Raw genomic sequence first — 16,806 nt, 5'->3', positions numbered from 1 at the left:
AAGAAGTTCACACTTCTTTATTTAAACATGGGGTTTCCTGATGGCAAGTCCAGCAATATCTCCACAATTCCATCCGAGATGGAAACTTAAAAGGTGCTCACAATACTCCAAGCCATTTTTAAAAATAAATTTTTATTGATATCATTTTTTACATCACCAAAAATTTCCCCTCCTTTTCCCACAAAGCCTTCCCATATATCAAACATTTATTTGAAGGGGGGGAAATCAACAGGAAAAAAATCAGCAAAACTGATGAATACATGGAAAAAGTCTTAAACTATGCGAAATGTACAACGACCCACAGAGGACTTCCCACCTCCACAAAGGTGTGGGGTGGGGGTGTCTTCTGATATTCTTGCTTTGTTTTGTTTTATAGTTTTGCAACATTCACTTCTGATTGTTTTTCAGACAGTCTTTCCGTTTACATTGTTTTAAGTCATTGTGTAGACAGTGAGGTCCCAATTTGTGCTAATAGGAAATTCCCTTTAAGTGGTCTCATTATTCGAACTGGCACAGCATAATTCCATTGGGCTGGAACCAGGTACCATATTTTACATAATTATAACTTCAAATAGTGTTAATTCGAATACCTGAACTGTTTTTCTAGGCTCAAAAGTAGGTGATAATTGAAGATAACAGCAGAAAAAAGGAGGGTGGGGCAGGTACTAACCTAGTCTTAAGTGAGAAGCCAGTTTCACTTGCCACCCTCAAATCCCTCCCTGCCCGCCCCACCAAGACCTGTGGGAAGCCATCTTGAACCTTGCCTCTCCAAGGAAACTACAGCTCCCAGAATTCCGTGCGTCACGAGCGTAGTGCTGGCACGGGGCGTGGGCAGGAGCCATCTTAGTTGCTGGCCGGGCCTCGAAGCTGGGCCAGTCGGCCAGGCGCCATCTTTGAGGCTGGCAGCCCGGAGGGTCCGTGGCTGCTGCCCGAGGAACGAAAAGCAGTGGCGGCAGCGACGGCGACAGACCCTGGCAGCGGATGAAGGAAAGAGTCGAGGCCGCGGCGGAAGCGGTGAAGAGCGACTCCAGCCCGGTCAAGTTACGTTTTCAGGTAACTAGACCGTCCTCTCGACCCCGGAGCGGGTCGGGGTTCGGGAGTGTGGGGAAGCCCTGGGGAGGGCGGCCTAGGAAGCCCCGGGCGGGCCCTTCGTCAGCCCCGCCGTAACGACCCGGCCTGGCAGACGCCCCGGGCCCCCTCCCCGCGCCTGCTTCGCTCCTGTCACAGCCCGGCGGGTCACCCTCCCCGCCCCCACCCCGGCCGCCCCCAGCGTCACGGCCGAGCCGAGCGGAGCCGAGCCCGGACTCCTCCCCCTGGCCGGCCGCCTGCCCGCCTGCCCGTGCGGCCCGGCTCCGGCCCCTGCGTCTGGCCTGTGGCCAGGTGACGATGCCGCCTCGATCCGCCGGAGAAACTCCCCGAAATCGGGGCTCAGGACCCCGCGGCTCGTGGACCGAGAGGGAGAGGACGAGCTGGAGTCCGAGGCCCTGGTGTTCGAATCCCGACTCGGGCCGGGCATCGGGCTTCGTTGCGCCTCCAGTTTCCCTCCTCTGTTTAAAAAAAAAAAAGAAGAAAAAGAGGCTGGACTAGCTGATGACGTGTGAGGTCCCTTCCAGCTCTAGCTCGGGCACCCCATGATCCCTCTTCCTGCTAGTGTTGATGAAAGGCAGCAGCCCCTCTGTACGTACTGTGGCTCCCGGGAGACGAATGCCTTGTCTTCTTCCCTTTCGTCCGCTTTCACCCACCTCCACTTCTGGACCTGGATGACACGCTGTAAGCAGCCCCAGCGACGCTGTTTGGGGTCTGTCAGTCAACGTTTGTTAAGTGCCTACTAAGTGCCAGGCATTGTGCCGAGTGCTGGGGGATACAAAGACAGGCTCTCTCGGAGCTCAGTCGGGTGGAGTTCGACTGGGACCAAAGTGAAACAAAAGTTAATTCACTTTCCTGGGCTTGAGGTTATCAGGAAATGCTACCTGTGAGTTACTTATTTGCAGATTGTAAAGTATCTCCACTCCCCAAAGGAGGGTAAGGACCAGAATTGGGTTAATTCTTGATACAAATAGCAAATTCAGATCCGCAGTATAACTCTTGAAAACATGTAACATCTTGCTCTCAGGTGCGTTGGTTAGGTCCACCTCCCTGCTTCCAACCAAAAATTTTTAGTTTAAAATGGAAGGGGGGGAGGGGAAAACAAGCATTTGCTGTGATTGACTGGTATGTGGAGTCATCTGTCTACACTGAATAAAACGGCAGTTTCATTAGTTTAAAAATGGAACATCCTAGAAATAGATTCATAGTCTTTTAGAGTTAAAATCTGATAGCATCAAAAGGTTAATTGTATTATGTGGAAAGAAGGCCTGGGTTCTGGCTGACTCTTCTACTAACTCTAAATGACTTTCAGTTTCTGGGTCTTAGTTTCTTGATATCTAAAATGAGGGAATTGGACCATGTACTAGCTAGGACCTCCCATCTCTATAACTTTTTAAGATAGTTTGGAGATGTTTTCTTTCTGTTGTCAATTTTCTCACCCAAGTAGGACTGTATATCTAAAAGGAAACTTGAAGTGAAAGAAAAGATGATTCAAGTGGGGAGAAACAGCTGTATTACTACAATAATAAACCTATTACAAGATTCTTGTATAAGCTTTGGAAACCGGGAATATATTTTTGTTTCTCCTGGCAGTGTGCATGGCATTTTTAGTGATATTGGGATTCTGGAATATGTTTCAAGTACCCTTATTAATACAGGTTAAAAAAAGCAGGAATTCTTAACTTTTTTGTGTGTCATACACCAATTAGGTTGGCAATCTAATGAACCCTGAGGACTCCTCACAATGTTTTTAAATGCACACAGTAAAATGCATAAGATTACAAAGGAAACCATTTATATTGAATGACAGTTATAAAAATATTTAAAAATAAAAATTCACTGACTCCAGGTTAAGATCTCTTCTGACTCCCCCCGGTAGAGGGGGAAAATGGCTGCAAAAGAGATGAATGTTGGGACAGAGTTGTTTCCCAACAACATAAGAAAGGAAAGCCAGACCTCATCAAGAACTGGTCAGTTCCCCAAAAAATCATTGAAGATTTGAGATCTGGAGGATCTCAAGTGCCACACCTACTCCTGATATATCATGTACCAGTGCTCCCAAGCAGGATGAAGAACATCTTTAATTGCATGCTGTATAGCCAAACACATCCTGCTGGATACAAAAACCTCCCTGTAATGCAGTTTGTCTACATTAACCTTGATAAACCTGTTGAACAATTTGTAGCAGCTTTAAAAAGAAGTAAAGAAGTGTCAACATGTGTAAAAGGAGACATCCACATGAGTATCTCCACATTTCAGCAGTATTGGTAGACAAAGCTTGCAGTCTCCTGAGGCAATTCTAATAAAGTTGTACTGGCCAGTCAGAAGTAGCTTTAGGGAGGAAGATTATACCTTTTGTGTATTCAACTCCCACTACACTTCAAAATAAATGTAACAGTCTAGACAGAAGTAGGAGCTTTGAATGTGCCTCTATTTTTTACTTTAATATTGATAGAATGGAAACTATGTCAGTCATAAGCCTTGCAGTAAAAAGAAAATTAAAATTGAAGATTAAAAAGAAAAAGAAAATTGAAAGATAGATTTATGCCTCTCAGTTAAATTTTGGTTAAGGAATTTGTTAAAGATGATAGCTTAACTGTAGCTTCCAGCATGTCTTTAACAATCCTGGAATCTGATGTCCTTGTCTAAGAGACTTTCTTCATTAAAACCAGCACCATATCTTAATGCCTGGAACAAAACCCAAGACATTTGGAATTTGGAATTTCTGCTTTGACACTAGTACACCTGGTGGGCATTGTAAAGAGCTGGACTGACCAGGCACCCACCTTGGAAAACTACACTTTTAGGATTACCTACAGTCTAAGCATCCCACCACTGCCAATGTAATGGTGCCACTGGAAATGTGTTAGAAGTTGAGGATCTCTTCATAGGACCAGGAGCTGTGAACTTTTTTCTGGCTCAGAAAAATGATCAATTGAACTATCTTCTCAACTGGGAAAAATTTATAGGCAAATAAGATTTAATATTTCAAAACCTAACAGTCCATACTTCAGCTCTACCCCTCAAGTTAGGGATTCAAAATATTAAGATGCAGTAAGATGAGAAATACAGAGAAACAAAAATAAGCAGAACAAAGAGCAACATATGAAATAATAACAACACTGTAACTGAAAAGATCACTTAAAGGAGCTTAAATTCCGAGTAATAGATAAAGGAATGAAGGTCCAGAAGGATAGGTAGTGAAATGTCCCTTCTCTTTCATGGCAGAAAGGTGAAGGACTACTAGGACAGAATATCATATACATTGTCAGATGTACTCAAGTCAGCTCAATAAGCATTTATTAAGTACTTACCATGTGTCGGACTTGGTGCTAAATTCTAAGGCTAGAAAGGTAAAAAGCTCTCGAGCTCAAAGTCTAATGGAAGAAGCAACATGCAAACAACTACATACAAAAAAGATGTATACAGGGCAAAGTGGAGGTAAATCTCAGGTGGAAGGTTCTGAGATTAAGGGGGAATGGGAAATGCTTTATTGTAGAAGGTGAGACTTAAAGCTGAGATTTGAGGGAAGCCAGGAGCAAGAGATCAGGAGGGAAAGAATTCCAATGTTGGAGGATAGCCAGTGAAAATACCCCAGATGGGGAGATGTGTAGTGTCTTCACTGAGGAAAGGGCAAGAAGGTCAGTGCCACTGGATCCTAGAGTATTTGGAGAAGTAAGGTGTAAGAAGACTGGAAAGGCAGGAGGGGGCCAGGACTTTAAAATATAGACTTTATATTTGATCCTTGATGTGATAGGGAGCCATTGGAGTTTATTAAGTAAGGTGAGGGAGGTGGGGAATCAGCTTGACTAGGGAGTGAAGGATGGACTGGAGAGGGGAAAGACTTGAGGCAGGCACACCAAACATTAGGCTTTTGCACTATTTCAGACAAACTGAATGTCTTTGTGTAATTGTTTTCCATCACTAGAAAAAATGTCTAGGTAGTAGTAATAACATTACTGATTGGTAAAGTGGTGGCAACATTGCTAAAGGACAAAAGGCATCATAAAATAAAATACCATAAAGTCAAAATAAAACAACACTTAAAATTAACACACCACAGAATGTCTTATTGCAGTTCAAGCTTTGCATCTTAGCCACTTTGTTAGCTTCTTGTTGTAAAGAAAATTTAGATGACTTCCTCAGGGTAATGATTTAGAAACATAAGCAGATCCTTGTGGGAGAAGTTTGTAATTATATGGACATTTCCACAGAGAAGTGCCATGTGGTGACTTTAGAAGTTTCTGGCCTTATCGTCTATACTAGGAATTGATATGTTTATGGCTTGTCCTGAAAGAGAGCCCACTCCTGTTTAGGCCCCATTGACAGCTCAGCAACAGATAGTATTTCAGTGACAAGCAAAAGCCTTATATCACTCCTGCTGTAGCAGCAGCATTTGAAGAATACTGGAATGAAAAGTGTTCAAAATTATAGTAAGCAGTGACCCCTTGATATATTTGCAGAATATGAGACTTAATGGCCAGCTTTAACCCAAGTTGCCATTCAGTACCTAAACTGCCCCATCTGTAATCTACAATCTGAATGTCTCTTTATAAAACACCCATCTTGTCTCAAAGTAGATAGGCCAAAATTTTGAAAATATTGAACAATCGAGGTTTCCTGAAAATGAACTTAAACTTTAATTATGATTATTCTTTACTGGCTTCTAGCTGGAATATTATATACAGATAATATAATTTAGAGTGAATTCAATAACTATCCTCAATTTTTTTAAATCAAGAGGTATATAAGTATCTAAATTATTTGGAGAAAAAGATCAATTTAGAATAATTGAAGGCTTTTTACTTTGAATTGATCCCTTGGGAATTTGTATAACAAGGAGAAACCCAAGTTAATTGGCCAGTGAAATTAAAATTTTTACTATAGATGCCTTTGGGTAAAGGGGGTAGATAGTACTAAAAGTGGTAAAATATATTCTTACAATTTGGAGAGTCAAGATTTGTACAGGAGATGGGAGTGAAAGACACACAGAAACAATTTTGGCTAAGATGATTTTCATTTTCCAAAGAGAATGCTTTGCAAGACTTTTATTAGTGTGTTTAAAAAAAAAATCAAAACCTTGAAGTTAAGTGGATGTCCCATGAAACTGTCAAAAACAATTGTTTTGGACATTCTAATCTTGACTAAGAATAAGCAGTCTGCTTTTTGGAGTATTAATCTGAAAAATGAACTTAGACTAGGTGATCTTCACCATGTAAAAGTTTTTACATTAAGATGTAATTTAGTCCTTTTAAGTAGGACCAGATATATAATCATTAAAAAGGGAATGAAAGTTTGAGATTTTCTCCTAGCAAAACTTTTTTTAAAGCCCACTTTTATGCAAGTTGCTGACTAAGTAATACAAGATCTGATTTTTCCTTTTTTTTTTTTTAATTTTAGGTTTGGGGATATTCCCTGCTCAAAAAAGTCCTGGAAAATTGACTAGTGTTGTGTGAGTAAAAGGTGTCCACATTTTATTTTCAAATTCTAAGTAACATTTAATTTTTGTTTTGTCTTGGGTAGAATTTGACAAGATTTAGCCTAGAGGTTGTGCAACTTTTATAAGAATCAAAATTCCTTTTAAGTTTTGGGGGCTGGTTTAAAAATCTAGAATAAACCTTAAAAATAACAATGTTTTTATTTAAACTTTTTTGTTATAACATGTCAGCATCGTTTCAAAATTGAAAGTCTGAACACCTCACTAACCTGAATAGACAGGCTGTTATAAATTCCTTATTGGTAGTCAGTAGCTTAAAAAATTTGAAACAGCTGCTCAAGCAAACCTTTGCATGACTAATACTTAATGCCTTGCTAGCAGAATTGGTATTGATTTAAAGGAAATGTTGTCTTTCCCCAAATGTTAACCTCCCTATGTTTTCTATAATTGTGTTCAGAATGGCTTCTCTGCTTCTCTGCCATTATAGTTTGTTGTACCATTCAGTTGTCACTACTCTGATCATTTCCATCTATTTTGGTTAAAAATCGTGTGGAAACTTTGATGTTATACATGCATCCATACTATACACATTCATATGTGTACGGATATTATTTCATCAACATTTGTGGGCTGGTGCAAGATTTCAGCCTTTTTAAAAGATACCTTGATTCTGAGTTTTTATCATTGTTTTTTTTAAAATGCAGTCAAACCTAAAGATTTTTATTATGTATTTTAAAGATGAAAAATTACTCAAATGCTTTGGTTATGCACATTTGTGTATATGTGTTTGTGTGTATAAACCAATTTGTATATATGTATATGCTTATATACATATACACACATACCTATACCTTTACATACACATGTATTTTCAGTATACAGATAATAAAGATGGGGGAAGGTTTCTGTTTTTTCTTAATAGGTGAAGAAATCTTGAAGACCAGAATTGGATATTATTCAATTTTTTGTTTTTGTTTTTAAAAAAAAAAATAAATTGTCCGGCTGTGGAAGATGGATTTTTTTTTGTAGCCCTTTGAATTTCAAGTTCATCTTTAAATGAACTATTTTTTTTTTGGAAGAGATAACTAACCCTGGCTGTCTCCATTCTGAGAGAGGTTATTCGAATGGACTTATTCTTCCAGTAGTTGGGAGATGTTTAAAAAGCACAGCCTGTGTTTGAATTGTGGCTGAGAGGTGTTTCCTTGGCAATGTGAGGAGGAAAATTCTTTCTGCCCCTTTATTATTAATTCATGGATTGAGTGTTGGTTCGACCTACAGGAGTAATAAATTGGAATTCATTGAAGACAGACGATCCTATTGAGGTCACCCAGCTAATGTAAGTATGAAGATGTATCACTTGCCTTTTTTTTTCTTTTAAGGAGTAGATATTTCTATAATTTAAATTATAATTATTTAGAATATTAAGGTTATCTACATAATTTTCAGAAGCACAAGTCAAGCATTTTATGCTTTTTAGAAAAATGAGCATCTCTTGCAATAAGTAGTCTGCAAGAAATGGATTTGTACTTGAGTTTTAAACAGTTATTCTAGTCCTGAAATTAGACTGTTTAAAAAACAGCTCACTGGCTAATTAGGTTTGAACTCCAGTTTAATTTTTATTTGTTCTGTTTTTCTTTTAAAATGATATTTTTCACTGAGAGAATTGCACAGAATTGTCTTGATTCTTCAGCTTATATTTTGGGAGAATAGTAGTTTTCTGGTATAGCAGCTACATTATTAAATATTGAAGGCATTACTGTCTGTTACTTAGCAACATCACTGAACTATAACTTTATTTTTAACTAATGGCTTAAATAACGGCTGAAGAAGTGATTTTTTTCAGTATTAATAATTGTGCTCCTTCAAATAAAACTTTCCTGTGAAAATATGTAAGTATATACCTCTCACAGTTGAGTGAAAAGTTGAACTATGTGCTAATAGCAATTTTCAGAGGTCTCCATCCTTCATAATCAATTCAACAAGCCATTTATTCCATCCCTGCTATGTACTAAGTACTATAGGCAGGAGGGTTACAAAGGCAAAAATACAATAGCGCCTGACTTCAAAGCACTTACATTCTTATCAAGTAGGGATGATGGATACAATATGTACACAGAAAAGTAAATACAGTGTAATTTGGTGAATTAGGAGAGGCTTAAAATCAGAAGTGGCACCTGAACTGAGGCTTGAGGAATGCTAATGATGCTAAGATGCAAAAAGGAGGAGCCACAGAAAAAAAGAATAGGTCAAGGGGGCTAGTTTGAGAATTTTTGTGCAACATTTAACTTTTAGTTAACGTGAAACTTCCTAAAATTTTTATCTTTCACTTAAGTAAATATTGAAGCTGAGGAATGCATGAAATGAAAGTTCCATGCTTTATAATCTATAAATTGCCTCTTGGTGGGCTTGAGTGGTAGGAGTGTATGCTGTCTGCTACAAAGTGAAACAAGTCTGAACTCAGCATGGTGAAGCAGAAGAGGGATATCCTGAGGGCTTGTGAGCCTTACAGAAAGCATTTCCATAGCTACTGGGAAGAGGCCCTTGATTTACTCTCTGTGGTTTTTATGTTATATATGAAATGTAAGTAACTGAATTTCTGGACCAGGTTTTGGAATGAAAACCTAAGCAAATACCCTCCTGATTCTTAGTATCGGCACATACCTTAGCTTTTAATTAGAGTCCAAAAAGTGTGTGTTTACTGAAATGGAAGAGTCCTAGTACTTTTAGAAATATATTTCTTAAGTGACACAAAATATTCTGATGTGTAGTTTAGCATGGTCTATGTATATGCCCCAAACCATGTTTCCCACATATGTGCGTGCACACAGCTGTGCTGTCTCTTTATATTTCAAATAGAACAGTTATTTGTTGGGAGAGAATAGCACAAGAGATGCTTACACCTCAGCTTCCTTATCTATGATGTAGGGATAATAAAACTTGTAGTAGCTACTTCCCAGGATTATTGGAAAGATCAAGTAATCAATCACAATTATTGATTAAGTGCATACTCTTGTGTCCACTGCTGTGCCAGTTGCTGGGGATACAGGTAAAGAAAAAAAAATCTTTACTTGCAAGGAGCTTACATTTCGATGGTAGAGACAAATACACATAAAACATATGTGGCATATGTATAAGGTGAGTAAATACAAATATATACAATAAAGTAGTTTATGACAATGAAAATGTGATATAGCATGAGTTAAATAAAAATTATATTAAGTATTTTGCAAACCTTAAAGCATTATGCAAATAAATGTTAGCTATTTTAATTTTCCTTCTCAAGAAGCAGTGAGTTTTGACTGTGCAAAACAGCTCTTGCTTTCACCCTTGCAGTGTATGTATCTGTCATCAGTCAGTAGAGCAGGCAGAAAACAAATAACTTGCTTTTTTTTCAGAAGCAGAAGTTTTTCTTTAGAAGGCCCCCAGTGAGAAGAATTCTGACTTTTAGTTTACAGCCAGGGAAATTTGAGTTTAAAATATATTTGATTATAATATGTTCTTCCCTCTGCCTCCAGTGATGAATTTGGATGTAAATGCAACCATTTTCATTATTATGTAAATATATGTCCAGGTAAAAGGAAGTTCAGAAACATATAGATTTTAACTTTATTCCAGTAAAATAATTTGCACTTTCTAAGTCAGGTGCATTTGCTTGTGAAATAAGAATCAGATGCTTTTGTAATATTAAAGGTAGTGTGATACAATATAAAGGGTAGACTTGGAGTTATGTGATCTGAGTTTGAATCTCAGCTCTTCTACTTACTAGCTTTATGATCAAAGTCACAACCTCTCTGAGCCTCAAGTTTCCTTAGCTGTGAAGTGGAAGATTGGACTACATGATCTCTAAGGCCTCTTCTAGATCCATGATCCTATGAATCCTAATGTAGCAGTTTTCAAGTGGAAAAAAAGTCTAGATTATTTCTTCCCTGGCCAAGTCTAGCATGTAGATTGATAGGAATCATCTAAATATTAAAAAAATTATCTGAGTCATCTGTTTAGTTAGCAGTATTTATTGAGCATTTATTGAGCACTCTTCTGATGAATGTATTAGATCCCGTAGGAAATATGAAAGAGAAAAATGAAAGTATGATTATCTGCAAGGATTTTATAGTCTAAGTGAAGTATCACAAGTATAGAATATGCTTGTATATTGTATACAATATTGTATACACTATCCACATAGAAATTGCATGAAAGTATGTTTACAAAACAACATATATGGATTAACATCTTTGGATATTAGGATACAACTAGAATAGAGAAGGAGTGTGGTTTAGTTTACTGGATAGAGAGCAAGCCAGGAAAACCTGGGTTCAAGTCTCAAACCTAATAGATATTGATTTTGTGACTGGGCAAATCATTTTAACTTCACAGTGGCACAGGAGACTCATAAGACTGCAGATTGCCTTGAAGGTGCCAATATGCATCAGGAGAGGGAGTACCCTATACTAATGAAATCATTGGTCCAATACAAAAAGAGAAATAATGTAACAAACATTTATGGAAACCCTGGTATGCCCAAAGCATTGTGGTAGGCACTAAGGTAGATACAAAGTATGATGCCATTCCTATTCTTGAGATCATTGTCTAGTGGAGGGATAAGATACCAACACAGATTTTGCACTGTTACCTCATAAATGATCAAAATCATTTAGTGTTAGAAGTTGTAGGAGATGTACCTCATATACTTTGATTTATATTCCCTTCTATCTAAGGTAACGTTTTACAGAAGATTTCAGTGGTTGAATTGCCTGTGGAAGATTGAGACCATTTGAAAAAGGGTTGGAACCTGGTTCTCTTCTAGAGAAGTAGTGGCTTGTTTTCAAGCCCCTGCACTTGATCTAAGGATCTGGCCAGCATGTCTAATCAAGGAGAAGACTGCTACTTTTTTTTCTATTCTACATGTACCAAGGTAGAACTTAAAAGTTCTTTCTTATAACTGATTTCCTACATTGGATAAGATTTTCTCTAATCATTGTAATGTTTGTGTTCCACTGCTTATCTGTTTTATTTGGTCTTTTCATGCTCTTCCTCTAGGAAAAAATAGTGCACAATAGGGGAATTTGTTTATTTTTTATAATCTTTTTCTTCTTCTGATAGCTTTGTGGTTTTAGTTGTATTTTTTGTGTTTTGCCAGAGTGATCTTTTAAAAGGCATGTGATATAAAATAACATTAAGTTTAAAAAATAGTATGTATACACTGATTTGAATTACATAAAAATGTGTGCATGGACATTCACAGTTGGAAGAGAATTTAGAGTGTAAATAGTTAATGTTCATTGTCTTTTATTTTAAAGTTGCTTCAGCTTGTAACTGAAAAAGGTTCAAGGCACGTGACAAAGTTGCCATTCTGCATGGTCTGTACCATGTTTTTTTCTCTCTGCAGGCCTAAAATGGTAAAGACCACTGGCTGTAGGCTGTTGACTTTAATTTTATGTAATGTGACTGTTATTATGTATATGTAGTTGCCATGTTTCCATAAGTATGTAAATTAAGATTTATATTTTAATTCTTTCCTTTTCCAAATTTCCTGCTGACAACTCTGAAGATGAACACACACACACACACACACACACACACACACACACACACACACACACACACACTGATTTTCTAGCCTCCTTCATTTTGATATGTACTATTTGTCTCTTTCTTGTAATTTACACGTCTATGTCTTCATATGAAAGACTTTTTTCTGAATCCTTTTAGTAACATCATGCTTAGAATGCCCAAATAGGTGTGTAGTTCTCTGTTTTGATCAAAGCCCTAGAAATTTTGTTGATTCTAAGTACATATAGCCAGCCAATTATACTAAAATGGTGCTTAATTTCAAAGTATTAGCAATATGTGCTGCCTGTGTTATAGAACATGTGACTGGCCCTACCTTCTGGTCTAGCATCTTGATATTTTATATGTAGAATCAGCTTTACCTGTAGAAGTCAGGATATGTAGGTTGAAATTAAGCTACTGTTTATATATTTTTCAGGTTTTAACACTCTCATTTGTATTTTCTTTGACTCTGAATCTATACTTATATGTTCTAGCCTCAGATGAAATAAATAATAATAACTGTAAGAAATACCTGTAAGATATCTTTGCAAAGTAGAACCTATTTCCCTTAGATTAGTCCTACTTTCTTTGAACTTTTATTTTTTATTTTATTTTTTTATTTTTATTTTTTTATTTTTATTTTATCTCTTTTGCCTATTAAGTACTTATCACTGAGCAGCAGAGTTTTACATTTATAGATGTATGTGAATCTTTTAGGTCATAATTATTTTCTTTCTTCTTTCCTATTTGTTACAGGGAGATAGCTGCCCATTCCGGCACTGTGAAGCTGCCCTAGGAAACGAGACTGTTTGCACACTGTGGCAGGAAGGGCGCTGTTTTCGACAGGTCTGCAGGTTCCGACACATGGAAATTGATGTAAGTGGTCAGTCTAAGTTTAGTGACATTTGATAATCAGTAGCCTGAAACCAGAAACACTGGGTGGTAGGACAATTAAAAAAAATTAATTTCTTTGCTTTGTGTAGTTTGACGAGTAAGAGGAATAGGACAAGCTGGCATGCCTTTTTATGAGCTGGCAAACTTTATGTACTTATCTATATGGTTGAATGGGTTAAATATCACTTGATTGTGGAACACAGCAGGATTCACTACCGTAGGTCAACCTATGTTGTGAAAGTTTACTTCCAAGAAAGAGGTAGTAAAATCTCTTAAACCAAAGGCCTCAGGTGCAAGGAAAATTAACATCAGATCCTGAATTGGGACACTGAATTTCTGTGGCTTTGAAGCAAGAGGCAATTAAATAATTGCTATTATCATCATCTATAAAATAGCAATGATTATAATACCCATTTGGGAATTGTAAAAGAATAATTGCTCATTGTCTTTACAGGTCTTTGCTGGTAAAAATATCTGATCTTTGTGTGTGTTTGTGTGTGTGTGTGTTTTTTGAGGGGGAGCTTTATTAAAAGCTCTGGAATATTCTACACTCTATACTCTTTTTAATGCATCTGAGGTTCTTCATAAAATTAACAGTATTTCATCATTTTCTTTCCTCCTTTAACATTATAAATATTACTATTACTGATAATGATCTTTTAAAATTCCTACTGCTATAATTTCCTAGAAGCTTAGACCTTGGGCTGTTTGTTTTTATCTGTGATTGTATCACTGTGGGGAAGCCCAGTGAAGAATCTTCTTCTGTCAGTGCAGAACAATTCTTCTGCAACTTATAATTTTAGGGAAATGCCCAGTACAGTAAGAGGTTAAGGTGGCTTGCCCAGGGTCATATAGCTAGTAAGTGGCAGAACTGGAATTTGAATCCCAATCTTTTGGTTTCAAATCCAGCGCTATTTTTAAAAATCAATTTAGTTTTTGGTTCCAAATTCTCTTTTCCCCTTTTTCTTTTCTCTACCCATTGAGAAAGGAAGAAAAATAAAACCATTACAGATAAGGATAGTCGTGCAAAACATAGTAGTGTGTGTGTGTGTGTGTGTGTGTGTGTGTGTGTGTGTGTGAGAGAGAGAGAGAGAGAGAGAGAGAGAGAGAGAGAGAGAGAGAGAAAAGGAGAAGAGGGGGTGGGGCAGGAGGAGGAGGAAGAGGAGGATGATGATCAATTTGTACTCTGTTGTTCATTGTGTTGATCAGAGTTCCTAACTTTTTCAAAGTTGATTATCTTTACAATAATTTTGTAAGTTGTTCTTCTGGTTCTGCTTGCTTTACTTAATATTGGTTCATACATATCTTCCCAGGTTCTGAGGCCATTCCCCTTCATTACTTTTTATATCACAACTGTATTCTATCACATTCACATACCACAGCTCATGCAGCCATTCTCGTACTATTTTCACATGTACTGTGCTGTCTTCCCTGACTCATGAGCAGGAAGAGTAGATATGGGGAAAGTTGTGGATATACTTGGGGAGACAATGGACTGTTGTGGGTTAAACAGTAAACCAGATGGGTTCAGAACTGGTCAGATGGACAGACTCTGAGTAGTTGTAAATGGTTTGATATTAACTTAGCAGGAAGTCTCCAGAGAAGTACTCTAGGAATGTCTGCTTTGTCCTGTGCCTTTGGTGTGTATAAATGGGTAACGATATAGATAATCTCATCAAATTTATAGATGAGACAAAGCTGGGAGGTAGTCACTAATACACTGGATGATAGAGTCAAGATCCAAGAAGATCTTGTCAGGCTAGAGCATTGGGCTGAATCTAATACAAATGTAAATTTATGTATTTGGATAAAAAAAATCAACTTCACAAATAATAAGATGGAGAATGATTAGATAGCAGTTCTGAAAAAATCTGGTGGTTTTAGTAGATTGCAAGGCAAATAAAGTCATCAGTCTAATGTAGCAGTTAAAAAAGTTAATGTGACCTTGGGCTGCGTCAAGAGAAGCATAATTTCTGAAAATAGGGTGGTGAGAATCCTCTCGTATACTCTCCTTGTCAGAGTTCATCTAAGCTATTGTGTTCGATTCTGAGCATCACAGTTTAAGAAAGATGTTGATAAGCTGGAGAATGTTCAAAGATGGTAACTAGAGTGGTCAAGGCCCCTACCTTCATGGTGTATGAGGATCACTTGAAGGAAGTTCGGGATGTTTGGCCTGGAAAGGAGAAAGTCTATTGGTTGGCTTCAAGTATTTGAAGAGAAGTGTGGAGGAAGGATTAGCTTTGTTCTGTGTGGCCCCTGGGGAGAGATTGGTGGAAGTTGTGCAAAGACCATTTTAGGCTTCATGTCTGGAAAAATGAACAATTGGAGCTTCCTGAGAGTAGAATTAACTGCCTTGAAAGGTGATAGATTTCCCTTCCTTGGAGAGCTTCAGGTAGAGGCTGTATTTAATTCTTGATTGTCCTTTCAAGATAAGATAATCCCATTTCATATTTTGGTTTATCTCTTGATTTTTTTTTCTCTACAGAAAAAGCGGAGTGAGATTCCATGCTACTGGGAAAACCAGCCAATGGGATGTCAAAAATTAAATTGTGCATTTCATCACAATAGAGGACGCTATGTTGAAGGCCTTTTCCTACCTCCAAGTAAAAGTAAGTTCTGTTTTTATTTTAAATAATTCCATACATTTTTAGTCACTCTAATATTTTCTGGTTTTGATTTCTTATCACACCACAAAAATCTTCAAAAGAAGCTTGAATTTATCGGCTCCAACCTAAATCCAAGCCAAGCCAATAAACACTTATTAAATACCAACTATATTCAAGTCAGTATACTAGGTGTTGGGGACACAAAAGACAAAAGTAAGAAATCCCTTCCCTTAAAAGCTTACATTCTGAGCAGAAAAGGGAGAAGAATTAGATTCGGAATAGCAATTCTTCTTGTTGCTTCCTCTACCTTCTTTTTTTAAAATAAAATTTTATATTCTCTGCATACTTCTCTCATTCCTCCCCTCTTCCTTTAGTCTCTTGAAAAATAATACTATAATTAAGCAAACCAAAAATTTATCAACTGCTTTGAGTGGAGAGAACTCTAGCAGAGGTCAAGATAATTGAAGTCTTTTCTCATATATCATGTCTGAACTCCCAATCTCTTTGCTCTTTCTTTTCAGGAGATCTGAAGTACACCTATGATAATATCATTTCTGTTTCTCCATCTACTGAGCTTCACAGAAATACTTCCATTCATGCTTCCTTATCCTATTTCTGGGTTTTCTCAAATGAATTTTAGGGGGCAGCTAGGTGGCGCAGTGGATAGAGCACCGGCCCTGAAGTCAGGAGGACCTGAGTTCAACTGTGGTCTCAGACCAAACACTTGACACTTACTAGCTGTGTAACCCTGGGCAAGTCACTTAACCCCAATTGCCTTAAAAAAAAAAAGGAAAAAAATGAATTTTAAAAATAATTTTTGTTTTGTTATCACCTACAGTTTCCTCTGTATCCTTCTTCCTCTCCCCTTCCTGTCCACAAAGACATTTCTTATAGATTAAAAGATTTTTAAAAGAGTAAATTCAGCAAAATCAGTTATCCTATTGGGGGGAAAAAACTGATATTATGTACAATGTGCCACACCCATTGATATCCCCCTCTGCAGAAGAGAGGTGTGGGGTATCTTTTTGTACCTTAGGGCCATACTTAGTTTTTATAATTTAGAAATATTCAGTTGTGATTGGTTTGTGATTATTCTTTCCATTTTCATTGTTATGATCATTGTATAGGTTGTTTTTCTGACTATGCTTATTTCACTTTGCATCAGCTCACATAAGTCTTTCCTTGCTTGTCTGCAGCAGATTCATTATGTTCCTCGTTTCTTACAGCACAGTA

At 37.5% G+C, this 16,806-nt stretch overlaps 2 protein-coding genes across 11 annotated transcripts in view; one reads left to right on the top strand and one right to left on the bottom strand.

Moving 5' to 3' along the window:
• Positions 1-965: 965 nt before the first annotated feature.
• Positions 966-16,806, top strand: part of ZC3H11A (zinc finger CCCH-type containing 11A) — a 38,403-nt gene continuing 22,562 nt past the window's right edge. For 3 of the 10 annotated variants that reach the window (XM_021002929.2, XM_021002928.2, XM_078156404.1), the window contains exons 1-5: positions 966-1,053; positions 6,487-7,859; positions 11,239-11,435; positions 12,830-12,949; positions 15,453-15,576. In XM_021002929.2, coding sequence (XP_020858588.1) covers positions 11,382-11,435; positions 12,830-12,949; positions 15,453-15,576 — 298 coding nt within the window. In that variant the 5' untranslated portion in view covers positions 966-1,053; positions 6,487-7,859; positions 11,239-11,381. Of the gene's footprint in view, positions 1,054-1,683; positions 1,771-1,836; positions 1,973-2,006; positions 2,023-6,486; positions 7,860-11,238; positions 11,436-12,829; positions 12,950-15,452; positions 15,577-16,806 lie in introns of those variants that run through there. The other 7 variants (XM_021002923.2, XM_021002922.2, XM_021002924.2 and 4 more) reach the window with 7 other exon arrangements.
• Positions 1,050-5,610, bottom strand: LOC144457702 (uncharacterized). Its single transcript, XM_078155776.1, has 3 exons — positions 5,597-5,610; positions 1,686-1,800; positions 1,050-1,547 (listed from the first exon to the last, which is right to left on the bottom strand). The coding sequence occupies exons 1-3, from the start codon at positions 5,608-5,610 to the stop codon at positions 1,050-1,052; spliced, it is 627 nt and encodes a 208-aa protein (XP_078011902.1).

This window comes from Phascolarctos cinereus, unplaced genomic scaffold (assembly GCF_003287225.1).
Source record: "Phascolarctos cinereus isolate Bilbo 61053 unplaced genomic scaffold, phaCin_HiC Scaffold_5;HRSCAF=322, whole genome shotgun sequence".
NCBI lineage: Eukaryota > Metazoa > Chordata > Mammalia > Diprotodontia > Phascolarctidae > Phascolarctos > Phascolarctos cinereus.
Note: the sequence above shows the minus strand (reverse complement) of the source record. Positions and strands in the feature narration are given on the sequence as shown.